This window comes from Rhipicephalus sanguineus, chromosome 4 (assembly GCF_013339695.2).
Source record: "Rhipicephalus sanguineus isolate Rsan-2018 chromosome 4, BIME_Rsan_1.4, whole genome shotgun sequence".
NCBI classification, from domain to species: domain Eukaryota; kingdom Metazoa; phylum Arthropoda; class Arachnida; order Ixodida; family Ixodidae; genus Rhipicephalus; species Rhipicephalus sanguineus.
Window position 1 is genome coordinate 152,766,402 of NC_051179.1, and position 27,168 is coordinate 152,793,569.

The 27,168-nt window shown below is 47.2% G+C and overlaps 1 protein-coding gene across 1 annotated transcript in view; it reads right to left on the bottom strand.

The window, feature by feature from the left end:
• Positions 1-27,168, bottom strand: part of LOC119390812 (serine/threonine-protein kinase unc-51-like) — a 155,908-nt gene that overhangs the window by 8,749 nt on the left and 119,991 nt on the right. Inside the window, 18 exon segments of the mRNA XM_049415386.1 lie at positions 1,960-2,050; positions 2,916-3,029; positions 4,226-4,546; positions 5,106-5,234; positions 5,466-5,656; positions 6,281-6,388; positions 7,153-7,353; positions 8,282-8,404; positions 9,083-9,176; positions 9,934-10,289; positions 10,869-10,911; positions 11,403-11,617; positions 11,978-12,022; positions 12,121-12,203; positions 13,236-13,294; positions 16,224-16,522; positions 17,703-17,753; positions 23,763-23,799. Of these exon segments, the coding sequence (XP_049271343.1) occupies positions 1,960-2,050; positions 2,916-3,029; positions 4,226-4,546; positions 5,106-5,234; positions 5,466-5,656; positions 6,281-6,388; positions 7,153-7,353; positions 8,282-8,404; positions 9,083-9,176; positions 9,934-10,289; positions 10,869-10,911; positions 11,403-11,617; positions 11,978-12,022; positions 12,121-12,203; positions 13,236-13,294; positions 16,224-16,522; positions 17,703-17,753; positions 23,763-23,799 (2,560 nt within the window).

A 27,168-nucleotide genomic window follows, 5' to 3' on the forward strand; every position in this document is an offset into this window, starting at 1 on the left:
AAATGACCGGCAACTGATCGTTCGTCCATTGCAATGTAGCAAGTGAGTTTTATACCAGCATGCGGACCACGCCTGAAGCTCTTCAAAAGGTTCCATCATGCTTTTTGCGACATTGCATGCGCATTGCCAGAAGTCAAAACAAAGGTACAGAGTGCCGCATCCACTGTGGACGAAACCGCGGTCACTAGACACGATCAAAGTGTCCACGCAGTTCTGAAGGCATGCGCGGTTATGTCTAGAGTTGAAACGAAACTGCGGAGCACCACACCTGCTGCTGAATAAGACTGGCTTGCTAATGCACAATCGTGGTTGATGACTAAGCAGTTCTGAAGGCATGTGGCAAAAACGAAACTACTGCTTGTCGCAGCTTTGAACCTAGTCGCTATTGACGTGATCCTAGCTATGCTCCCGCAGTTTGTGTGCGCCGAGTAAAATCGAAAACGAAACAAGTTTTCCGCAGCCGCTGAAGCCTTGGTCACAAACAACGCAAATGCGGGAAGATTGTGGATGGCGACCAGGACTTTCTGAAGGCCTGCGGCCGTTTTGGTTGTTCACGAACGCCGTTCTTGCTCCCTTGTGTCACACATTTTGCGGTGCTTTGTGCACTGCGAGGATCGTCAGAATTAACCGCGTTGCAGCCGAATACACTCAAACCTCGTCATAATGAACACGGATACAGTAAAAGCTTGTTAATTCGACACCCGTTAATTCGGAAATTCGGATAATTCGGACGGCTCTATTGGTCCCGGCCAAAGTGCATGTTAATCTATGAGACCAAACCTTCGTTAATTCGTCAGAATTGGGCTCCGCACCGCTTAATTCGGACAAATGCTGACGGCTGCCGCTACACTAAAGTGTGGTAAAGCATCGCTGGCACCACTGGAGCGATACCGAAACCCGAGTGACATCGCCATCGTCATCAACTAGTGGGGGCGATCGCAGCGTCACCGAACGTCGGCGTCTACTTTCTTCGCTCCAATGCGCCTCCGACGCCATTTTCCCTTGTGTTGTGTCGGCACCGTCTCTTCTTGCGGAGTTCTCTATTTTTTTTCCCCGTTGTGAGCGTGTTTACATGTGAGGCCCGAGCATGCGGCAGTAGCTGACGATGGCATCGACGAGTTATCAGCCGAGTCCACCGACGATGACTGTCCGACCTTCGATGCTGTCCTTCCCACAAATATGACCCTTCAGGACTACATCCTGCCCTATCAAGAAATTATTAATGATGTCGTGACCTCATCGCACCTCACGGGAAGTCTCGGAGGCGCTTTTGATATTAGAGGACGTTTTCCTGAGCACTTGCAACAGTTTGCGTGCTGTTGGCCATTTGGAAGAGTTAAGAAAAATTGTAATGTCAGCCGGAATCTGCGCGAAAACGCAGACGACCATTACAAAATACTTCAGCAAATAAAGGTATGCTTCTGCAACTTGATTTTAATGTTGTTTTTCCTGTTTATTCGTTAATTCGGCATTCGGTTAATTCGGACATTTTTTCCGGTCCCGTGAAATCCGAATTAACGAGCTTTTACTGTATAACGTATTATCGGTTATAACGAAGTAAATGAAGAATAGCTTTGTCATAGCTACAGTGTTACAAATAAACGTTTATAACGAATTTTCGGATATAACGAAGTTATTTTCGTGGCAGATGAGACTTTGTTATAATGAGGTGTGAGTGTATGACCATTTAACAATACACATGCGTGCCAGGACCAGAGGACACAACCGAATTATCCATTTTCCGCGTTAACGGGGTCAAATTAATGAGCTTTTACTGTACGAAATGGGAACATATCAACAAGTTTCTACTGTACTACAATGAGACATTTTAGATTCCCAACGACTTCACGGGGCATTCCAGTTTTGTCTTACAGGATTCTGGATTCAGACTCTGAAACGGCTCAGCGAGGCAGGGAGGTAATATGTTGCACTTGGAAGGGAGTAAAGCAAAGCACTCACATCGGTTGAGCAATGCCCTGTCGTCATCGTTCTCCACTTGCTGTGCCAAACTGTGCAGCAAGATCTGGGCCGTCTGGTAGCGCCGAAAGCACTGCACAACACAAGGGACACAAGACATCCATCAGCACTTACTCTGGCTAGTGGATGTGCGCTGACAAGAAACTAGCAAACAGAAATCTGTGAATAATATTCTGAAGTATTGCGGATCAGTCGAATAATACGTTTTTAACATTAATATTAGCTTGGAAAACCACATACAGGGGAACCCTGATATACAACTTAGAAGGGACCATGAAGAAGTGTTGTATAAGCCAGGTGTCGTATAATCAAAAAGTTTAGAATATAAGCAGAGATGCTCAGTCTTGAACCTAAGGCCATCACGAACCCAACACTTTAGCACAATGATATACAATACTCTCAGTAAACGGAAATCTTTTTAAACGGAACTGCTGCTTAAATAGAACAACTGAATCTAATATGATTGGTTTCGTACATGAACTCTGCACCCCTGTTCATCTCTCAGTAAACGGGAATGCCTGTTAAATGGAGTGAACACAGGAGTTTTCTGGCCCCTTCAGGTTCCGTTTAATGAGAGTCTACCGTACTTGTTGGCAGGCACTGCTAGCATTGTTTTTACGTGAAATCACAAATAAATTTATTGTTTAAGGTAGCACCTGCTGATTATTCAGTATTCAATTCAAAAGTGGAAGCTAGCTATACGTATTCAATTCGCATTCGAGAAAATTTAATATTCGCGTGCCCCTACTAGCGAATAATGGTAAAGCACATAATTTTTAGGTATTTCACATCATTACCAGGTTGCGTGGTAATGGGGGCACATACAACATCCGGTGATTGATGAAGCAACAGATACAATGAATAACATTATTGGATCAATTTATCCTGAGCAAGCTGAAGCAAATGCTTGCCAGTTTCAATGGCAGTGGCACACTTGCCTCGGTGAGGGTACTGGTGACTGCTTCGCGGCTGTGTTCACTCGACGTGCCGTCCAGGACACCATTGTAATCGTCCGTGTGAACGTACAGCTCACCCATGGCAGCCGTCTGGCACTGCGCGAGAAGAGATGCAGTTTGATAATCTAATGACCGAAATTTAATGTACTAAACAAATGCACGGGACATAGGAGCTGTTGTATAGCAAAGGCTCAACTACCCGAGGTCCTTGAACTTGCATCAAAAAATCTAGGCATGCAAGTGTGTGTACGTTCAGCCTCTAGACTCCATCAGGGAGTGCCTGCGACAACTGACAATTAAACCGATGATCTCGTGTTCCACAAGAGAACAACACAGCCACTGAAGCGGATGTAGAAGATAGAGATGCATAGGAGTTACCATATGTACTTAAAATGTCCACAACTGTAACACGAGGCAACTTTATAGTAACTCAAAATTTAAAAAATTAAACTGCAAATGCAACACAAGATGAGTGAAAAAGAAAGAGGTACGTTTAATCAAACAATGGCAATTCAGGGGTGAGTTCCCTCATCACTGTTATGTGAGGAGCAGCTTTCCATGAGCAGTATTCTCAGGTAATCACTCACTAAGATAGTCTCATTTTCATGAAATTTCGCATCATATCCTCGCTTCACGGTTTCGGTTAAGGGTTTGGGTAAAAAATTACGCCTCACAGTGCGAGAACTCTGCAACAATGTCAGGAAATAATACTTGCACAAAACATGCACAAACTGCTGGGAACATAGCATTGCAGTAACTAGAAAAAGCTTTTATTCGACATGATTTACCACAAAAGAGCTTTCAACCATGGTGCAGATACAGTTTCACTGGCACTGATAAAGATTTGGTGGACACAAACAAAAAGAGGAAAGTGGAAGAGGGAGAGAAAGAAAAACTAAGCGAGAAGAACACCAAGTAACCATGCACACTGAACAGCAACAATTCGCGAGTTTGACGTCCCAAAACCACGCACAGTACAATTACGAATGACTCCACACTGGAGGGCTAAGGAAATTTCGACCACTGGGGTTCTTTTAACGTGCGACTAAATTTTGCCTCCATTGAAATGAGACCGCAGTGGCCAGGATTCGATCTCGTGACCTTCGGGTCAGCAGTCGAGCACCATAACCACCAGACTACCGCGGCGGGTACACTGAAGAGTGTTAGCAGATGGTGGTGCCATTAATGTCCACCTTGGAGAACTTTGTTGGATAGCTGCTTTGGTGATTTGATGAGCCTTCACGACAATGGACATCTACTGGTTCGCAGATGCAGACAAACACCGAGCTCACCATGTCGATGGCGTAGTTGTAGAGCAGCCGATCAGCCGTCAGGGGGGGCACCGAGGTGGTCGAGGCCGAGGCCTGCAGCACCCCCTGCTGGGACAGCCGTCGGCAGCAGTCCATGCAGCGGTGCAAGGTCTGCTGCATGTTGCGCAGGAGTTGCCGCACACTGGACGACGCCCTGAGCCGCCTCTGGGCCACTTGGTCGCGGGCCAAGTTGAGCGCCGATGCCAGGAGCTGCACGGCCCGGACGTACAGCACCAACTGCTCGGCCCGCCGATGGCCCTCACCGAGCGCACGGGCCACCTGCTCCTCGGGAGACGAACAGCACTGCGTGCAAGAAATTGCGGAATTACATTGCGGACTTTGATGTGATAACATGATGTGATCATGAGGCATGCAATAAAGGGGGGACTTGGCATTAATTTTGACCATCCAGGAATTTCTTTACAACGTGCAATTAAAGGCTCACCTTTCACTTTTATGCAACAAAATGAGCTGGCAAAAGAACCTTCAACATGCAAGACAAAACGCAGGGATTTGGAAGTTCTCTCGCAAGAATTTTGTGCTGTCTGTAGCCTGTCTCCCCTCTGTCTACTTTTCACAATATGAATCTTGCACCAGTATGCACAACGAATCCACCTTTTTCCTCCTCCTGTGTAGACCCCCTGCCATTTTGGTAGGGGAGGACAAGTGGCATTGCCAGAACAAAAGCCTTTGAGATCGAGAGACGTTTCGAGACTTTTCCGCTAGGGGAAGGGCGCATGTGCAGTGACGTCATGAAAAGGGCAGATTACTACAGAACAGTTTTGTGCTGTGGAAGCTGGCATGTCCATAATGTGCCAAAGATGTAACGTAGAGGAACTCTCTGTCACTAGCGCAACTGTACCTGCCGCCAGTACATGGACTCTGTCAAGGCAGCGGCCAGTGGCTCCGCCTTGGATCGTGCCAGCTCGACGATGCATCCCACCAGGGCATCGATGAAGTGCAGCTTCGCCAGGGTCTCGTTGTGCTCCCGCTACACAAATGCAGGAGAAGCGATTAGTCATACACGCATGCAGGAGCACTTGCACAATCACTTGACCCAAACGTCGGCATTAACCCAGTATGAATGTAAGGCAGTGCTCCTCTTACAGCCAACAAAGTGTTATTACTGTGATTTTTAAAAGTGGGCTCCCTTTACATAGTTTACCTTGATCTAGATTTGGTACTACGGCACTGGGTAGCAGGCACTGCAAGCACAACTCACATCCAAGAGGGTCTCTTGGGGCAGTTCGGGGGGTGGCACGAAGTTTGGCGGCTCGCTCGTGGGTGGGGAAGTGCCGAAAGGGAAGCAGCATGGGGCCACTGCCGTGGCACCGGGAGAACCCAGCCGGCCCCCCGGCCAGTCACCACTGCCCGAAAAGAATGCACCCACGCTGCCCGGCGGGCTGTACGAACCTGCAAGGCCGCCATCGAACAGAACAATTGAAACGTGGCCAAGGAAACAAGCAGGCAATACTAATGGGGATTGCATCCATTCACAGTTTCCCGTAACTAGATCACTCCACAAGCAATAAGAATATCTCACTGATACCAGGAATGCTACACAAGCTTCTTCAACATAAGTGAACTAACCGTTAGATCGTTAGAAGTACAGTGCACTCTGCATGCTACGCATGTCAAAAAAAAAAAAGCCATGAGGAACATAATCCAGAACCCTGGCATCAATTCCTTCACACTCTGCTCTTCTGCAATCCCGAACACATCTTTTGCATCTTTCAAAAGGCAAACCAAAATAAACCTGCACTTCACATTAAAACAATGCAAGTAGTACCGAACAGGTTCACCGAATTTCACCAACCCTGAATTTTGTAGTTATATTCTTATATTTTTTGTTAACAGACTTTGTTCACTTCGAATGAGCACAAACACGAGTAAAGGTCAACTGGAAGCCTTATAAACAGGGATACGACGGGGATACGAGCACAGTGCACTCCTAGCATTACAGCAACAATGCAGCCATGAAAAATGAGCCAAGCACAGTTGCTTGGAAAGAGGTCTCCTCGAAGCGTCCCTACGCACCGAGTGCCGCCTGCTCCGAGACCAGGTTGGCTCCCCGGAATAACGCCCCATGGTCGTATAGCCTGCCTCCAGCACTACCCGACTTGTGGAGACCACCGTCCAGTTGGTCTGCAAAAGGGTTCAGAGGGTTCTGAGACTGCGCTGCCCAAGACACTTAATGAATACCCACTTCAACAAAAGTGACACAAGAAAAAGAAGGCAGGTAGAGCTCTACAGGGACAATAAAGTGAAGCCCTAAATCAGCTTAGACCATGACAGTATCATCGATTTTAATGGCGTGTGTTAGAGCCCGATTGATCAGTTATTGGTAAAAGTAGAGTACACTGTGTTATAAAAGACCTGAAGGGGTAACATGGCAAGTTTTGGGAAGCTTTTATTGAGCCAATGTGGAGCAAATGGGCTCTAACACACGCCATTAAAATCGATGATACTGTCATGGCAAACCAAGCGTCCCCTTGAAGCAAAAGTCTCGAAACTTCTCTCGATCTCACAGGCTTTTGTTCTGGCAATAACTCTAGTGTCACTAATATCAAGATCAAAGTTCAAGGGTAGAATCTCGCTCCAAAACCCCAACACATGTATGTCGGCATAACACCTTGGACTTCTTTTTTTTTTGCTCCACATTGGCTCAATAAAAGCTTCCCAAAACTTGCCATGTTACCCCTTCAGGTCTTTTATAACACAGTGTACTCTACTTTTACCAATAACTGATCAATCGGGCTCTAACACACGCCATTAAAATCGATGATACTGTCATGGCAAACCAAGCGTCCCCTTGAAGCAAAAGCAGTCTCTCTGGTATTGTAGCCTTCATATTAACTGAACAGCCGCAAGACTCTCAACGGAGCTCTCTAAGAGCAGCAATGACGTACCCGATCCTCCACTGCCATCTCTACGCATCTCCGGCAGCGTCATGGCTCGGGTGGCCAAGGCTGTATTCCGGATGGCGTTGAGGTTGAAGCCGACACCGGGGTCACCCTCCCGACCGCCCAGCGGCGACCCAAGGATGGGGGGCAGCTGCTGAGGGTTGCCGTTCAACATCGCCAGCTGGTTCACGTTGGCCATGCCACAATCTGCACACGGGTTACACATAATGCTGTAGCAGCCGTGTTTCAAGTGGGTCCATCGAGAGAAACCCGCACATGTGAAAGTTATCAGGCGAATCCTCATAAGATGTGTGCCTCATTAACAGGCAACACAGCTAATCAGACCAGGTCCCGTGACTAGGTGACTTCACACACTAAAGGAAGCTCTTGGAAAGCTCTTGTTTCTGCGAAGTATATCCCCCTTGCCTGTGAAGTCGCAACGCTTTCAAAGCACTGAGTAGCTACCACTGCTGCGGAAAGAAAGTGCACACATTGGGTTCAGGCACCACGCATAAGAGGCAAAAGACTAAAGAATTATCTATCTATTGCAAAACTGTTCTTGCAAAGACAGATACATACAAGTGCGGTAGCAGATATATACGGAGGTATATTATACAGGGATGCAATCACATTTATACGTTTCTAATGACTAGCAGCAGATGCTCATAGTTGGATACAACTTTGGAAGCCTGCGGCATTTCCTCCTCAAAGGTGGATTCACGCGAGCCTACACAATAGGCACGCACTCCAGACCGACGTCATGCGCCGGATGGCCGGTGACCCCTACTTCGGAGACCATTGCAGGGCGATTTCTATAGTCACCGAAGCAACCGGACTCCGCGCTTTGGTCACCTAGGCGGGGCATCTCCAGACTTCTCAAGTTGTATCCGAGTCTAGGCATCTACAGGTGTGAGTATTCTTGGCCTACTGCAAAGAACCGGCGCCGGAAAATGCTGCTGTTGTCTGTGAACACAAAAAGTAGTATTTTCCAGTGCCGGCTCTTTGCAGTAGGCATGAACACAGACAACATGTCAGGCGTGGCATGCAAAATTTCACTAACATGAGTGCATCTTGCAAATTGAACGGCCAAGAATACGCCTCCCCATACAGTGTAAAGGGAAAGGAGTATGCTCACAGTGTCGCCGAAGGGGAGAGCCTGAGGTGGCGATGGGTATGGAGTGCCTGACCCTCGGCGGGGTTCCTCCACTCAGGTGGCGCCGACGACCACCCCCGGGCGGAGTCCCGATGTGGAATTGCACTGCAGGCACCAAGCACACAGAGGAAAGGGCTCGATAAGTGCAACCAATCGTCAGCGAGCGACTCTGCACTCAGACTGACTGCGAGTTCACTGAGAGGCTTGAAGAAGGAAAGGCTGCGAGACAATTTCAGACCTGTCTAGCAATTAGGAACAATGAACAGGCAGGACAGGTATGTAAGTGGCAAGCACCAAAGGCACCTGCCAAGGACTCTTGATTTCAGCCTACTTTCTGCAGGATGTAGGGTATGTTTGGCTTCTTTAGGGGTCCCATTCTATAGTTAACGTGTGATGAATGTTGTAGCAAACTTTCAAGAATAGTTCTGGAGGCAAAGAGAATAATAAAATTTGCTATGCTTCACAATAATATGGACAGTGAAATGAAATCTCCTTACAGAGCTCACCATTTACATTTCTCATCTATAAAGAGGCCTTAAAAAGCTTATGTGCCTCAGATGAGCCCGTCTAGTACAGTATCTGCCATTTTGCAATAATTATTTCTTCATTGCATTTCTTTGTACTGCTGAATGATGCTGCTTGCTGTGGTTCGCCATCATTGTGCATACACAAGGTGGCGCCTCACATAACTGCCTTTTAGTAGGGCCCAGAAATATCCATCAGATCCCATAAAATTCTGAGAGTCGTTCCAAGAAAATCTTTGCCACATGAACAGCCACAAACCTGAAGGAGGGGACAGGTTGGAGAAATCTGGCGTCCTGCGCCCTAGGTCGCTCGAGTTCGACCCCAGCGAGTCCTTCCGCTCCAGTTGCATCCGCTTGGGAGAGAGAAATTGAGGAGGTTGGCACTTACAACTAAAGCCCTAAAGCATGAAAGATAAAAACAAGCATCTTGCTGGCAACATCTCCTCACAAACACAGTCATGAGCAAAAGTTTGAAGACCATTTGGTGCCGCAAAGAATTCTTTTCCTTTGCAGCCTAAGTATGCTGGTTGAAATCGAGTAAGTGCACACTTGTCCACTTCAATTCTACACTCTGGAGCTGTGCTAAAAGAGCATTGTTCTTTTAGCACAGTGGTCCCTAAACCGTGGTCCCTAAACTTTCGTTCGCAACTGTACCTACGAGTCCAACACAACAAGAAAGGGGACAGAAAGTTGCCAATCATATCAAAGTGAAAGGTTCCTAAGGTTTATTACTGCCAATTTTCTGCCTAATCTTGTTACAGCATGGCAAAAAGTGTGTGGTGACACTGCCCCGTTATCGTTAGTTAGCACACAGCTAACCAAATTCATCACTCTTTTAAAAGAATAGGAATAAACAGCCAAGAGGCCAAGAAAGTGAGAAAGAGTGCTTCCCCCCTTCCCCCCTCTAGCCTGCCACATTGTAACAAGTTGGAAAATGCAACACCACCTCTCCTAATCTTCAACACTAGTCACTGCGTGAGGCCTAGGACTACACTATGAAGTCACACCCTATTTCACAAAGTAACCTTAACCAATGTACAAGCTTTCTCCAACCCCCCCAATCTCAGTGAAATGCTCACTCGTGGCGACGAAGGAGCTCCGGTCATGTTATCGTTGGGCGACTGCAGCTCCTTCAGAAGGCATTGCTGCAGTCGCTGCGGCTCCACCACCACCACCACCGCTGCTGCCTCCACTGCGCTGCATCTGCTCAAAGGCCCGCTTCTGCGACGGAACTGGAATCGGTTCTGTCCGCGGGCCGCACGGAGCTCTCGGCTGCGGCTGATGGGATGGCTGTTGCTGCTGCATCATTTGCTGCTGTTGCTGTTGCTGTACAGGCAAGAAGGAAGGTCTGGGGGAACCCTCGTGGCTCGTTGGCGAGGCCGGCACATTGCCTCCCGAGGCCATCTTCTTGGCTGGGGTGCTGCCCGAGTCCTCGGAAGGCCACCGAGCACCTGCCGCGCCACTGCCTGCAATGGTGCAGGTTGAGAAGGCGTTTGGAATGCACTGGCACTAAAAAAGAACTCCTTGTTGCCGCTTCAGCAATAAAGAGCAATTATTCATGGTGTACACTTCACGTGTCATGCAGAGGTTAGGGGGTTCATATCCCACTGGTGGCAAGTTGTCTTATCGTCCACTCTTACTTCCCTTTATCCCGTAATTACCACACACAGCACCCACCCATGCTTTCCTTGGCTTCACATCGTCAGTCCTTCTACTGTATGAGTAACATTACTAGTCAACAATGTGGATGCACATAAAGGAGAATATTGAGACAGTACCAAAATGAAATAAGAAATTAGGCACTATATAAAACGAAATTCGGAAAAGAACAGTTAGTCCTTCTATACCAGAACATCATTCCTCCTGCCATGTACAGGCTACACCTTTCTATGTTAATAGTAATAATAAATAAAGCCAATCTAAAGCGTAGTTCCTTAACGGTCATGCAGTGTCAATGCCGCAGATGAAGGATCTCAATGAAACCATCCTACCTTGCGCCAAGGTTTCTCGCAATGAAAGCTACAGGAGAATGCTCAAACACTTACTTTGCTGATCTTCTCCAATTGAAGCTGGGACGATGACAAAGTCCTGCAAAGATTCAGAATAAAAAGGCACATTAGGAGTTGCCAATGTGCAAAAAAAAATGAAACGAAAGTAAGAAGAAGCAGAGAGAGAGCGACAACCCAACACAAGATGTACGCAAACAGAAGTGTATGTGTAGACAGATGCTTCACATCTCAAACAACTACTGCCCGCAATTGGTTGACCTGCCATTTATCCCCAACTGGTTGACTGCCGATTACTGCGAGCGATTCTTGTGGCTCCGTGCCACTTGCACCGCGTAGATGTTACATCACAATATTTCCAAGTTATTCTCTCTATGAAGTCCCTGAAATAATTATGTGCCCCTCTGATAAGTGGGTTAAAAGGATAATACACCTTTGTTTCAGATTAATATTCTTGGTTCTGCTCTCACTATCTTACTACCTTTCTACCTCTAATGGCATGGAGAAACGACTGAACAGATGCTACAGTCACACACACACAAAAAAGGGAACAAGAGAGTGGGAAACACCCACCTGATCTTCAGGCGAGGAGGACGATGAGGCACTCTTGAGGGCAGCTGCCTGCGTTGCCCCCGAGCCCCCCAGGTCTTCCCCGCACCAGCCCTGAGGGGACGGGGGAAGCTGTCCCGACATGGGGGAGCCCCAGCCCCCCGCAGGAGGGGCCACTGCACCACCACCCACGTCGGGAGGAGACGCAGAGCGTCTCGATGGCACAGGCATGGGAGAGCCTGAAAGCGCACGAGAAGAACAGATTATGACGGACAGCATCATTTATTTCATTCACACAACTCCCACGTGCTTATTCAGATTCTCGTTGCTTTTCAAATGTTGTAGACAGGTTAAACCGAGGCAATATTGCGCTTTTGATAAAGTAAGTCTACATTTTACGTGGCGGCCAGCTTACGTGACGGTAAGCAACGGTGCTAGCTGGTTCCCAGCTAACACTGTGCGTGTTCGGCTACTTTCAGTTCCACTGCTCAAGCTAGTGTTACTGTTAAACAAAGCAACAAAAACAAAAAAACAGTGCCCGCCAACATCACCGTATGCAGACACCTTCGAAATTGACAAATATTTTTCTGAATACTTACTCAGTTTGGCCACAGTTTTCAAGAATGGGTGTGAGAAGAACTCATCTGCAATAGAAAAGCGAGAAAAAAAATTGGCTATCAGTCAACAATCGCATTTTAACGCCTAAGTAACTAGGATGGTGTTAAAATAGGGAACTAAATACCAAAATCCATTCTGTCCTTTGCGTTCTTTTTGAGGAGCCTGCTCAGAAGATCGTGCAGTTCACGAGACGTTCCCGATGGTATCCTAATGGAGGAGAGGCAGAGGTATAAGCCTTTCGAAATGCTGATCATGCCAAGTGATTACGAACGGCCATCTATTAGTGCATAAGAATTTCACATACAGCCTGAATGTTGATACACTTTTACGCAACACTTTTTAGGAGCGAAGCTCCTTAGGCCCGTACCCTGCCATCGCGGTTGAAGCTCCCTTCTCTTAAGCATCACTTTAAGTTGCAGTGGCCAGTGATTTAAGAGGAAATGTTTAGGCCTTGAGCGGTTTGGTTCTAGCGCACCAGATATTCGAGGTTAAAAGAAATAAGCTCTGTGCACAACTGGTTATAATGGTCGTCTTCACTTTCACCACCTTTATCGCAGATTGTGAAATGACAACCATCATTCTAGAGTACTACGGGCGCTTTGTCGAAGGTAGTAGCAGACGCTTTCACCACTCGGTGCCGGCGCAAAAAGACAATGAGCGCGCGTTGTGCGAAAATCAAGGCGCGCGGAGCAATTAAACAGTTTCAAAACGTACATAGTCGTTTGCGTCCCATTTCTAAGGAGCTTGGCTCATCGGTTTTATTCGTACACGGAACAACTGCTGATTTTTTATTGTATCACGTCAAGCTGTCATGCAGAGGGATGTAACTATGAAATATAGTATTATTAAAAGGTATGCAGCTCGCACAACAAGTTAAAAAAGGCAGTAATCATTGTAAAACTTGGCTCTTGTTATAAAACTTTTTAAAAACATTACTTCTTAGAAAGGTCCTCAATTATTTTTTTTCTCTTTTTTCAGAGGCAATACAGTGTTAGCTCTGTTGGTTTACCAATTTCAAGCACGCAGAAAACAAGACATTTCGCAACTCAAGCGTTATACATGATCAATAGAGAAAAAAAAGGCATTCATTTGTGGCTCAGTAATAACCTACATTGGCAAACAGGAGAACAAAAGAGTGCCCTAAATGTGCTCACAATGTGGCCATTTCAAGATCAACAAATGCCTTGTCGTAGAAAAATGCTTGCAAAGAAAAGAAAACGATAAAATGAATAGGCTTACCTGGGAGCTAGGTTTGTTGCTTTCTCGTAGAACTGCTTCAGGGCCTGAGGGGTTTGAGCCTGGAAGAAAGTGAACAAAAAAAAAAACCCCTCTCAGCTTCTACATTTGCATGACAACAAATGTACACAGAACTAAACTTTAGTTCTGAGTTCGAAGACTTCTTTATTTACAAAAGAAATCTTGAGGATCGTGCCTAGCTGCACATAGCACTGTACTCGCATACACTGTGCCCGACCGCAAAGGCACTTAGGCAGCAGGGTCAGTGCCAAGGTGGACACTTGATTGGCCAATATGTAACCATCAGTGTTTTATGAAAAGCACAACTTTTGAAAGGTTCATTTTCTGCCATGTTAATGCTACGAAGTCCTTATCAAATATTTGGCACAAAAACTTATGACAGACAGGCACACAGTCGACACACACAAATAAAGTATCATTTGACATGCGCGTTTTAACCAGTCTTGGGCAGTAACTAGTTACTAGTAACGCGTTACCGGTAACTATAGTTACTTTTTTCAGTAACTTGTAACTGTAACTAGTTACTTTTAAGTTAAGAGGAACTTGTAACTGTAACACTGTTACTGTTTTCGCAGTAACTGTAACGGAAAATACCGTTACAGTTACTTCTGTCTTTACGAAAAATTATCCAACAGCAACACTTTTTCGAACTTTCTTCTTACCATATATCCTCTCCACCCCTCAACTTTCCAGAATAGGGCTCCCCTCGCAGTTTAGGAGAGGAGGTGACTAAGCGGATTATCTTCCCTGCAGAAGACCGAGGTTGGAGGTCTGTCATTAACGCAACATGTAAATCAATCTCAACTGAACAGCCTGCTAAGTTCGCGTCCGTTTGTTTTTTTCAGCATATATATCCTTTTCGTCACTTGAGTATCTAGCTCTGTTCTTGGTGTACAGGTGGAGGAGCATTAGGATGCCATGTTTATAGTTTCCCTCGTCTGAGGCTCCGAGCTAATCGTGTTTGACAGGTGGCTAGAAAACAGCAGAACGCGATACGGCTAAGGCCAGAAATTTCGTGAACTAGCGAAGCGATTTTTTAAAACTTCTTTGTAACTGATTGTAAAATGTTTACTCCGACCTAATGCAACAATTATTAAACGAAATTAAGGCTGGTTCACACCGGCGACTTGCAACGGTCGCGCGACCGTTTGTGACTGTCGGTCAAAAAGCGACTCAAAGCGACCGATGTTCACACCTGCGTGCGACCTATATACGTCGCGGTATAGAATTCACGTCTGCTCGTATACAGCTCGCATTGCCGTTGCCCCGTAAAATAGGCTGATGTCCTGTTCCTGCGCATCTGATTGGTTCAGAGGTTTGCGACTGCAGTCGCGCGACTGAAAAATCGAGCAGCGAGCAACTGAGCCAAAGCAGTCGCTTTGCGACCAAAACAGCCATTTGCAACCGTTTGCGACCAACTTAGTCGCGCGACCGTTGCTAGTCGCCGGTGTGAACCACGTTTCACCCCCAATGCAGGTGGCATCCTAAAAAAGAAAAAAAAAAAGAGCCGAGGTCAACCAGTCCACTAGTCACACATGTCCTTGTAAATGTCCAGTGGGGGGCCGCGGTTGTTTTTGCAAGCCGCGGCGAATGAACCACGATTCCAAGAGTTGCTTTTCCCCCACCTTCGTTCACAAACCGGCGTCGTCTCATTGTTTAGGTCAAAGCTATGACCTGTCATCCAGCAGTGCTCAACAAGCTCGGTCTTAGAACGCGTTGCATGGGTTGCTTTAGCGACATTCCGCTTGAGTTCTTTAGGCCTCGTTGATCATTTCCTGCCCGTTTCGCCGATCCCCGCATCGCACTTTTAGATACCGCCATGATCATCCGCAGGTGTGCAGTCTTAGGATTTCGTGAACACACGTTGTGATGTTCCAAGGTATAATAACGGGACTTAAAAACGGTTTGTATGCCCCGCGGACCGGAAGCTCTCCTAACAGAGTCTGACACACCTTAAACATATGGAGCAGACACAATGGACGTCGTATCCACTCGTGATGCACTCCCCGCTGGGTATAGTTAATAAACGTCTTAGGATATACCGCCGCCGTTCCAGTACATCAACCACGTTTTCCACTTCAAGTAAGAGGCGTTCAAAATGATTGCTGGTGTTGGGCCCCCTTTTATGTTTCCTTCGTCTAGGGTTCTACGACGTGCAACCCTTATTAAATAAATTCTATAATTTGATTTGTGATCTATTATTTTATACAGTAACGGAAAAGTAACGACGTTACTTTTGCACAGTAACTGTAACTGTAACAAGTTACTTTCGGAAACTCTGTAACTGTAACTGTAACAGCGTTACTTTTTTGGCTTAGGTAACTGTAACTGTAACACTGTTACTTTTTACTGGTAACGTGCCCATGACTGGTTTTAACCCTGTCAGGAGCGACCTATGAAGAACTGACTGTAAACGTGCAAAATTTACACAGCATTATTTCAAGGCACTCAATATGCTATTCCAACACAAATAATTTAATAAAACATTGATTTTTTTGTGTTTTTCAGTAATGCATAGTAATTAAATTGTAATTAAATGTCTACTTATACTGAAGCCGTTGATGTTCCATTCTTGCATAACCAGACTCAAATCTTAGGCTAGAAATATGGTGCGATTTCGTTTTCAGTTATATTCATTTCGAGTAAAGAAAAATTACACTTCTGACCTAACTCACTGAAAGCGGCACATCGAGTGACTCGTCAAACATGGTATTCATATACAACAGTACGCTGCAATATGAAGTTAACTCAAGACATCTTAATTGTGCAGGAGGTTCAATTCACCCAAAATCTTGTCCTTTCTTAGCCTCTATGCAACACAACTTGCAAAAACAAGTTGTGCGCACAAATGTGTACGAAGCACATCAAAGGGTTATGTTGCCACCAAGAGTGTGAAAATAAGCGAGCACTTGTGAGTCCATTGCAGCATCCGTGGATGCCTGCAATGTGCGTGCAGGAGATGGTCCGTACCTTGAACGGTGCAGTGCCTGTGAGACACTGGAACACAATGGTGCCGATGCTCCAGAGGTCGGCCTTGGCATCGTACTGGAGGGACATGATCACCTCGGGCGCCATGTACATAGGCGAGCCGCACAGCGTGGCCGCCATGACGCCGTCCTGGAGAAACCGCGCAAAGCCGAAGTCTGCGATCTTGAGCGTGATGTCCGCCGGTGCCGGCTTGGGCCGTGGCCCGTGACAGAGCAGGATGTTCTGCGGCTTCAGGTCTCGGTGCACGATGCCCTTGGCGTTGAGCGCTCGCATGGCACCAGCTGCAACGGTGTGGGTCAGTGCATGGTCAGCACACATATCCACACTAATTGGCACAGCTTAATGAGACTTGGCTTGCAAAAGGTAAGGGCACCATGAAGCCACATGGCAAAAAAAAAGAAAAAGGAGGCATAGACAGGACACAAGGTACATAAACAAAGCACTCAAATTTCTTTGAGTAAAAATTGTCATGCCTAAGTTGGAGTACCAGTCCCCCTCCAAACCTTGGGCCTCGAGGGTATAAATAAAGGAAATGAAATTAAATGAAGTCTTTCCCGTATCGTGCAGCTTTGGCAGTGTGCACCATACACATTAAATGCCACCAGCCAAATATGTTTCAGACATTAACACATGCTCAGGTTTACTTGAAATAAGCAATGCCTCCCCATTACGTGAGTGTCAAGGGAGAGGAGAACATTTATTTACACAACTCTTAACCGATGCCTACTTCTTGACCTCTCGCTCGTCAGAGCTCCCAATATTAAGAGAGCACGAATGCCACAGAATAGTAAAAACTTAGTCACAAATGACATGTTCCTGGTCGAGTACAATCAACTCACTTAGCATGACAAAAAATAACCAGACACTCTAGCCAAAATGCAAGGAAATAAGCAAGCAGCACAGATACGATGCCTAATTCACGCATGCATGAGTCGGATTATACCCCTCTAAGAATTCAGGTTAACTAACAGCTCACTACAGCGTTTCATGCAGTGCAACAGGAACCGATCTTCCAAAAAGATTTCGAGGAATAATAAATAGACGCCGAATCACTTTATGTGTCTGAAACAAAAACAACACTTCTGAATAAAGGCAAGAAATCCCGGCTGTTGGTGGTCCCTGGCTGTTCCTGATGCAATTTTGATGCCAAGGAAACCTACAATATTATGGAGCAGAACATACGCAATGTAGCCTAAAGTATAGCTGACGAGTGTAATATGCAAATATGTGTCCCGGTACAGGACATCAGTGACAACTATTGCTTTGTTTAACTGGTTCTGTGCATTGTTCCGGGTCAACCACATAGGCTAATAATCCTTGTGCAAGCTGTTAATCCGTTCATGAACTATCCACTGCATTCACCGACACCAAAGCAAAGTGCAGAGATGCAGCTGTTCTAATACTGTTAACATAGGAAGACCGTAATGGTGAGGCAAGGTAACGGCCTCCAGCACAACTCACCAATTTGCCTCAGGAAAAGGCGGATGGTAGTCTCACTCAGCGTGCCTTTCTCTGCAGTTAGTGGGGGAGAAAAAGAAAGCGGGGCAGAAATTCCCAATTGTGTAAGAACAATCACATCATACTATATTGCAGAATATCGCAACATTTGATACATTAATTTTGGCAAAACGTACCCATAGCATCAAAGCAGGTGGCAGCCCCTTAACCGAATAGACCTACGACAAGTACAGGGCATGCAGAAACCGAAGGGATGACGGTCCCATCTACGTCTGTCCCGACTCAGTCGCAGCGCTATTCGATCACACTGCTAGGCATGCATGCTATGTGGCCACTAAGCATTCAATGCTGAGAATAAAAAAATAAAATAAAATTCAGAAAAAGATATCTGAAGCCACGTCGATATGTGCACAGTATACTAAATGTAGGCTTGAGGATATGTCAACGACTGCATCATGGTGCAATTTTAAAGATGTAAAAATCATTTGCTCGGAAACTCGCTGATCCGAATAAAGCCATTACAGATCTTGCAATAGCTCTAGTAGGACTGTAGTGTGTAAAAAACAAACAAGGAAATAAAAAATAATGTAATGGTTCCCCTCACTCCATTGCACCCCTTTGTTAGCCACGGCTCGCAGCTGGCCGATCTCAGTGATAACGTGCAGAGTGTGGAAAGTAACATTTAAAGCGCTGGAATAGAACTGTTGTTTTACCCTGCCACAAAATGTGTCGAACAAATATGCAACCTCTAAAACTTGGCATACCCAAGTAGACATTGGTTGAGCCACTTGTAGTCAGTTTTACTCAGTGTCATATTACAGAAAAATGAAAGGCTCAATGCAAGTAAAGCTCCTATGGAGCTTCTAGTATGGTATAGGCTAGTATTGCGGTTCCCTGCAATTAAACCGAACTCCCTCCCTGTACATAGTGAGGCTGCCGATTTTCAAGCATATGGGAACGAGCTTTTAGTGAAACTGCGTGGTGTATTAGTCATCGCAGGCCACAAGAAAAAAAAAGAAGCATGTGCAGACACATCATGAGCCTGAAGAAAAATGAACAATGTCCTTAGCCGTTAAAGGGCCCCTGACAGCCGATTTCTTGTTTGTGACATTTATGTTGTAATAAGTAGGTCTATGTCTTGTAACCACGGAATGACACCGTAAATGCTCCAACGTGATGTCTAATTAATCCTGGCAGCGTTAATTATGGTCATTTTTAGTGTAGGTTCAAAACGCGCGCCGAAAGAGGATAAGAAACTAGCGCCGCGCCGCGGCGGTCGCGCCTCGGGGCACGCGTGATGACATGCGCTCAGTATTGGGTGATGTCAGCCACGCGCTTGTTGAACTGCCAGTTGGAGAACACACACACGGAGAGCTCACGCTGCCTGCCGACACGTACCGAAGAAGGAGAAGGTGGGAGAGCAAACATGCTTCGCAATATACCACAGTGCATGCACCGCGCATATTTCTGTCTGTGACGTCGACAACACTTGCTTTACCTCTGCAACGTCACAAGGGGCCTACGTCTACGTCATACTAGTGGTTATGTTGATAGGAGTTCAAAATTCAGATGAGCACTCAGGCTTACTTTAAAACCAAATTAAAATATCTTAAAGGCAACGCTCGTCACTCATAATCGGTCAGAAGTGCCCCCGCATGCAGGACTATCAAACAACACAAGCATCTCGAGTTTCCAAATTCGGTGTCAGGGGTCCTTTAAGGTTAAGGTATGTATGAAATGTGGTCCAAGCCCCACACCCCCCAACTTCTGATTTCTAGGAACAATACGTGAGAACGTAACATTCCCGAGAAGCCAAAGCGCCTACTCTGGACCCGGCATGACAGCTTAGCAGCAATGGCATTGCGTTGCTAAGCACGAGGGAGCAGGTTCGATGCCCACCCCCGGTGGCCACACTTCGATGGACGCGAAATGCAATGATGCAGAGTCATCCCCAAAAGGTGTTGCTTCTAATCATATCGTAGTTCTGGCACGTAAAACACAAGAATTAAATTACATTACATTATAACCAACTCCCAGTGTCCAGGTATTTAATAACCACAGTGTCGTCCCAATGCCTTTACAATTAACAACTGCGACAGTAGGGCATACGAGTAAAACGAGTTGGCAGCAAGCTAAACCTGGCTGTTGCAGAACTTTCCCCGGACACAATTACAGGCGAACGGCAGAGAAACGAGACGAGAGAGAGAATGATAAAGACCCAGGCAAAATGTAGCAAACGACTGCCTTCCGGCTCGCAGCACGGGCTCATTCCAGAGCCGTTCAACTGCCCTCCAGGCATCCTCACATGCGCTCCTTTCTTAAGCCCAAGTCAGTGAACTTCTTTGCATGGCCTCCAAACACCAATACCCATTTGTAAATGAGACAACGCACCAGTACCACCACTAAACCAACTTCGCTGTCTGTGGCATCAGTGGAGTGCTTATTATCTTTTTTCTTTCTGCCCCCTCCCCTCCCACTTCTCTTCAATTGTTCATTACAGGGACACTAAAGAGAGAAGCAATTTTTCTCATACCAGTAAAGTGCCCTTTGACAATGCCGCAAGCACAATGCTTGCTGCGAGAAGATGCTTGGTAAGTGGGAAAAACATGCAAAATGAAAATGCAGGTGGCGACACCACCCCAAAGTTCCCGTACCAATGTCATTAAACATTGAGAGTATCTACTGTGGCCCGCATAGTTTCTAATCGCGAGAAATGAAGTGCACTTACGAGGGGGCCAGAGACTTACATACCGAATTTGAGCTCATTTTGTTGAGCCATAGGGCCAAAACGCGAAAAAACAACTGTGAAATCCATGACGTCACGCCAACGTTCAGGCGCAGAAACTTTGGCGCGTAATTTAGACATGAACTAGCGGCTGCCATTTTCTTTCTATTGTTAAATCTATGATGGCGAAATTAATGACAATATATATAGTTCTCAGAGGATAACTGATCAGATCTAGATTGACTCACTGTTTCACTTTAGTGTCCCTTTAAAGAATTGAAGCTCTTGACTCAAAACAATTTTCAATTTCCCTGAAGCCGTTTCGTTTTACAATGATAAAGTGTGTACCCAATGTGAACCAGCACTCACACGTCCCGTCAGGATGGACGCACTCACTAATCAAATTTAATTTATTCGTGCAGCACGAAACTTGTCCCATGCAAACAATTCGCACCTCTCGGCCCATTCCAGGTGCAGCAATCCAAAAACTACAAATTAATTGCGAACCGCGGCAGTAGACAGCGATCGGCGAGGGCCCCATCCAAGGACGACAAAACGAGCCCGCGGAGAGTCGAGGCGGGAATAAACGTAGCGTTTAAAAAAAAAAGAAAGAACGAAAGGCGACACCAGCTGTACACGAGCCGCGAGACCTCGGCGGCCGGACAGACCTCTCGCCGATGAAGCAAGCAAGCGAGACTCGCTAAACTCCGTGTCCCCCAAACACAAGACTACTACAGTCGCCAGCGCGCAGGCAATGCGCGAAAACGCGAAAAATAACACAACGCGACGCAGACGCGTTGCGCGAGAAACCCGTTTTTTTTTTTCTATTCGCACCACTCCCCCTGGGGTCCCGTTGTAAATGGCCGTCGCCTGATTCACAGCTGATCACCGCCAACAGGACGGCGGTGCGGCCAGACAGCGCGGCGTTACGCCAGCGTGGCGTATAGCATATAATGCAGCACGCCCGCGTGTCAACAATTATGATAGCCGAGATAGGCAGCAGCGCCTGTACTGCGGGACGGCCGTGACTGCGCGGTTCAGGGAGAAAGTGCATTGGCACCGATACGCCGCGTTTCTTGGAAAAAAAAAGGCTTTCTGGCAAGGTAGTAATACAGTACACCGTGGCTCGACGCGTCGATTAAGACAAGGCCCCCAGCGGTATGGCCCGCGGCATGTGCCCAGAATGCGCGCGCGCATAGCCAGCGCTGTGTTAGCAGTTAGCGTGCAACGAGCAACCGCTCATGCAGCTAAGGCCCCGAGGGTGCGTTCTCTTGACGGAAGACCACGGTCTCGGAGGCAGGCTAGTTTCATGACGTAATTTCAATGTCCGTCCTCATCGCTCAATGTCACTTACGCAGATGTTTTCCCCTTCCCTCACCGAACTATACGCAATGGAAAGGGTAATCATGACGCCGAGTCAATAACTTTCTTAGAATCCTATTTATTTATTTATTTATTTATTTATTTATTTATTTATTTATTTATTTTCAATACCCTCAATCGCCGAGGCATTGTAGCGGGGAGCGGCCTAACAATATGAAGTACAGAACAATGAAAGAAAACGTGCTGCATTATAGAATGTAAGCGGCAAATAAATGTAGTATAACATCTCAACAAAACGAAACAAAACAAAAACGAACGAGACCTGGCGTTGCTGCTCACAAACTTTCAAAGCGCCCGGCGAGGGAGCGATAACATGCAAATTTCATCCAGTTAGACCAGACGGCGCGTGCATAAACGGCGCGCATTCAGTCATGAGATTACGAGGAAAAAGCACTTTTTCGCCGGCTGTTTCGTCATGCACTTATGAGACGTGGGTTTCTTTCGAAATCAAGCGAAATATGTAAAATTCTAAAAAACAGAAAAATTAAGGCTACTCCCGCATCAAACATCTGCCTTTCTTGCGCACTGAAAAACGAACGAGAATTTTCTGAAAGCAAGGGCTCGCCTATAGGAAAAAGATGCCGCTATCCCTCACCGTGCGTAGCCGTACCTTTTTCGCGCAGCTTTAATAACAAGTGTTATCCACATAGGCATGCGCACGGATGGTGGTCCTTTAATCACCTCAGGCAGGCGCCCAGTCTGCCCCTATATCTTTTCACAAGCAAGGTGGACGATTGGGCGAGTTGGTGATTCATGATCGACGTATGTAACTGCGCGGTAGTAAACACGGACTACAAGAAGAGCGTCGAAACTGGGCGGCAGACGAGACACAAAGAAGGAGCTGTCCATTTCGTTCCTTCTTTGTGTCCCGTCCGCTGCGCAGTTTGCTCAGTCTAACATGCGCGTCACTGATTAATGTGCAGGGTTATGGCTACGCAGGCATTTGACGATAATGGCGGCCGAGGGCCACTGATGCTGCTGCATTCCAGGAACTGTGTACTACATTTAGCCCTCGAAAGCGGGAGTCGTCGCTTCACTTGCATTTTCACATCCATTGCGAGGTTTTTCCTTTCAGACTCGACCATCGGAAGGGGGGGGGGGGGTATGTCTGCGGTAAGACACTATCCCCCCCCAATGAAGAACCGTGAGTACAACTACGGTTATTCACGAACACATAATTACTTCTTCAGGCACAACGAACTTGTGACGGTTTTGTAAACCGAAGGCGAGCACAATATACGGCCACAGGGCCAACATCTAACTGTCAAGCTCCAATTGAAACTTCCGGGTGTGTAGAATTAATTGTGCCCGAGCAGAACAAGACCAGCTCGCACGCAATCACAAAGTGAAATGCGCACTGTCGCGTAACTTTCGGGAGGAAACGCCCTTCGAGCAGGTATGAATCGAAGACAGGTTTTAGAGATGTCCAACAGTGAGACGTTCAAAATGAGAACCCTGCCGAAAGCAGCAGCACATGTGGCTCAAAGGAGGCAATCATGAGATGTCTCTCAAATGAATGACGTGCAGTTCAAATAAACGACCACTGGCTTCGTTATCTATAATGCAATCGAGTGCGATTTAGAGCGCACAAGCAGACATTGTGCGACTATGCTTTTATAAGGGTTCACACAGCCATCAATCAGCTGATGCATTCGAGGTCAGAAACACACTGGCCGCAGGAGATACATGCCATGTAATTTAATCGCTAAAGAAAGAAAGAAATATCATGCGTGTGTTTTAACGACTACAACGTACATATATGTATCAATTAAATGTACGTGGCTAAACCGCCGCGCCGGAAGAATAATTGAATGTCTCTTTACCGCTGTGGGCTCCAAACTGTGGCTGACCACAATGCGTAACTTGGTACTTTTCCTGCTAGCTTCAGACCCGCTGCTTACGTATTCTAGCCAACGGTTAAAACAAATACAACTACGAAATTAAGAACAACTCACCCAAGAGATACTCGGCCAAGTCTCCTCCATTGCAGTACTGCAAAGAGAAAGAAACGCAAACACTTGTAGAAAACGCATAACCAAACACTCACTGCAGACCTTTATAACAACTATGCATGATTATACAATAATAAATAGTAACTGTACGTGCCGTACTTGTGCAAGTGCGGTGTTCCACTTCCATATTATGTTTCATAACACACACACACACACACACACACACACACAGGTTATATATATATATATATATAACCTGTGTGTGTGTGTGTGTGTGTTATATATATATATATATATATATATATATATATATATATATATATATATATATATATATATATAGTGTGCGTGTGTGTGTTCCGCTTCGCTGTATACGTTCGAGCACGTGTGTGTATGCGCAAACATACAAAACGTAAAATTTGAAGGCCTGGGGGGAGGGGGTTGGACACCCCGAACAACAAGTATGGCTGCGTCATTGGAGTACACGTCTGCATATATTCGCCCACATCGCCACTGGTGTACACGTGTCTCTGTACATCGCCCACAACGACACGCGGCCGCCGTGGATGGCAATCAAACTAGCGTCCTCGACGCTTGGCAGCGCAACGCCTTTGCCGCTCCTAAAAACAAACTATGTGTATAGCGCATTTGCGCATGCGCACGATATGTATTTCGCTCCCAATGACAGCAACGAAGTGTCATAAAAAGCAGAAATCCACATATCATGACAACTTATTGGTGGTCTAACACGGAGACGTGCTGCAGCGTACAAGCACGGCGCAAATGTCATCACTGGCGCCTTGAAAAGCACTTACGGCGCGGAATTCGGTTGAAAAGGGAACACTTCAGCAACGTGAAGACGGTGGACAGGCGATATTTTGCGAGTTGTTTTTACGTACGTAACTGAAAAAATACACACAAGAGCCGGCATCACGCTCGCAGCCCCGTTGATGCTTACGGCCGTGTACGTACGAAGGGAAGGAATGGTTGCCATGGTTGCCAGTGGTGGCGGCATGAGCTGCTAGCGCTTCGACGAGCGCGAAGTCAGTCACATCGAGTTAGTTAACGAGATTGCACGTTAACGAGCCTAACGAGATGCACGCAGGAGCACGTTTGCGGGATTTACGCGTAGCAACCCTTTGTTACCCCGTGACCTCGACGTTCCTAGGCGATATGATGAAATCCCGGACAGCGGTCGCATCATCGAGAGAGGTAAAAATAGAGTCATCCTCAACTTCACCCGTTGGCGCAGCGGCCGATTTCCAAGTTGCCCCAGCGGGGTGCAACACGGGCGTGCAGCACTAACTGCAGTACCGCGGGCCACAAATAAATGCCCTGGGTGGGGCTTGAGACAGAGAGAGAGACGCCATCTTCCTCGTCGACGATGCAAGGGAGAGAAATAAAAAACAAAACAAAACAAAAACAAAGTGGGGCACGGGCCACCAAACCTTTCTCCCTTCGGCCACCTCTCGCCCAGCTGTTCGGAGAAGGGGCCGCAGGGCGAACCGCGGTGCCCGACCGCAAAACAAAGCAAAGACGGAAGCTACAAGACGAGAAGAGCACCGGCGGAGGCGCCCTTGACGTCCCCGGCGACCTCGGCGGGGTCCCCTGCGCGCGGTGGCGGCGCCGTGCAGACTGGGCCAATCGGCGGCCCAGCCAGCCGCGTCCGGGTCTCCGTGGCTGCTGGCCGTGGGACGGCGGCCTGGCGCCTTCCTGGAGTGGCGCAACGGCGGGGGCATGCCTCTTCTTCCACGAAGAAGAAGAACACAGTGCTCTCGCGGGGCCCCTCCCTTTCCACAGTTATATACTCGCCTCAAGTCTGACACACTGCACGCAGCTATACCTCACAGCCCTGCACGACAAGCTGGCATGCGCGTCAGGGTGACGAATGCGATGCCAGAAATGTCCGCGGCGAGTGAAAGTAAAAGGCCGAGCGAGTTGTCAGGTTTTGCCAAAGGCTGTGGGCGACAAGAAAACGTGGTAACGGAGAGAAACAGTACCGCGATGGCGAAACAAAGCGATGTCTACGGCCGATTTATACCCGGACTGGCGTGAAGCCCCGTTAGGCGTATATAGGGTGCCGAACCACGAACCTCTTCGTCGCGCGAAATGGTCGGACCCGACAGCATGCTTCATTTGGAGACAGCGATTTTAACCGCATGTGCTAAGGCCACATCGGGCGAAATTGCTGTCCACCCGCTTAAAAAAAAAGAAGGGGGGGATGAAAAAGAAGGACGTAAGCTGACCAAAAATTCGCCCTGGCACGGGATTCGATTACACCCCCCCCCCCCACCCCCGAAGAAGGATACCGACACCCTTCTAAAGGGCGAGACAGACGGTACGGTTTTCCATGCGATGCGACGTCCGACACGGCGGTGGGGACACCGGAATGGTGACCTTTCATAGCATCGGACAGCCACCATTCCCTCTTCCCCACCGCCGCGTCGGCCTGCACATCGCATGGAAAATCGTACAGTCTGTCTCGCGCCTTAAAGATCATTGCACAACAAAGAACCCGCTCCCCTATACAAATACGCACTCCCACTCCAGTTCTGGTAACCCCCCCGAAATCGAAATCTGGATAAACTTCTGATGGAACCAACGCGTTTCCGAGGTCGCACTACACCTTCTCTCGGCTAACCAAGCAGCGAGCGGATTCACTTCTGGCTTCCCAATACAAACGGTTAATCAAAAATTTTTGCAGATGAGGAATACTACTCCACCTTGCGAGCTCCCACAGAACCAGTATCAGAGACTAAGGTTGCCGGGAAGGTCAGTGTCGTTCCCGCGTTGAGCAAATGCAGTTAGTTATATCAAAACTCGCCCTGCAGCATTGCCACATCTCAAACAATGGCCTCATTCCAAGAGTTACGGATTGCGCAAATGCGCGCCTATTGCATCAATACGGGATGAGAGTGCACACGAAAGTCTATTCGCGTCATCTAAAGGCGAGCAGAACGGTTGTCAAGCGTTCCAGCGGCTGCATTCAAAAGCAATTAGGGGTGACACTGTCGGCATAACCGAACGGAACCGTTACTAAATCGATAATAAATTCAGAGCGAATTCAAACAGCCGCGCTCGCTTTCGCCGCGAAAGAAGAAGTTTGCCGGCATTGTTCTTTTGTGTCTGTTTTACTTGCGTTAAATTGACGTAGCGACAAGGCCAAAAAAAAAAAAAAAGCGATGACGTCACAATGCGCGAAGAGAGAGATCGTTACTCGCAGCGAAGAAGAACCCGAGGCAAACGACGTCGAACGCCTTGTGACGCTTACAACCGATCGGCCGCGCGCGGGAAAAGTTGAGCAACGTGATAACGCGGCGACGGCGCAACGAAAGGCTGCGTGACGGCAAACGTCGAGCGCGAAACGCGAAACCGACGCGTCCACACAGCAAGCAAGAACAGAGGAGCG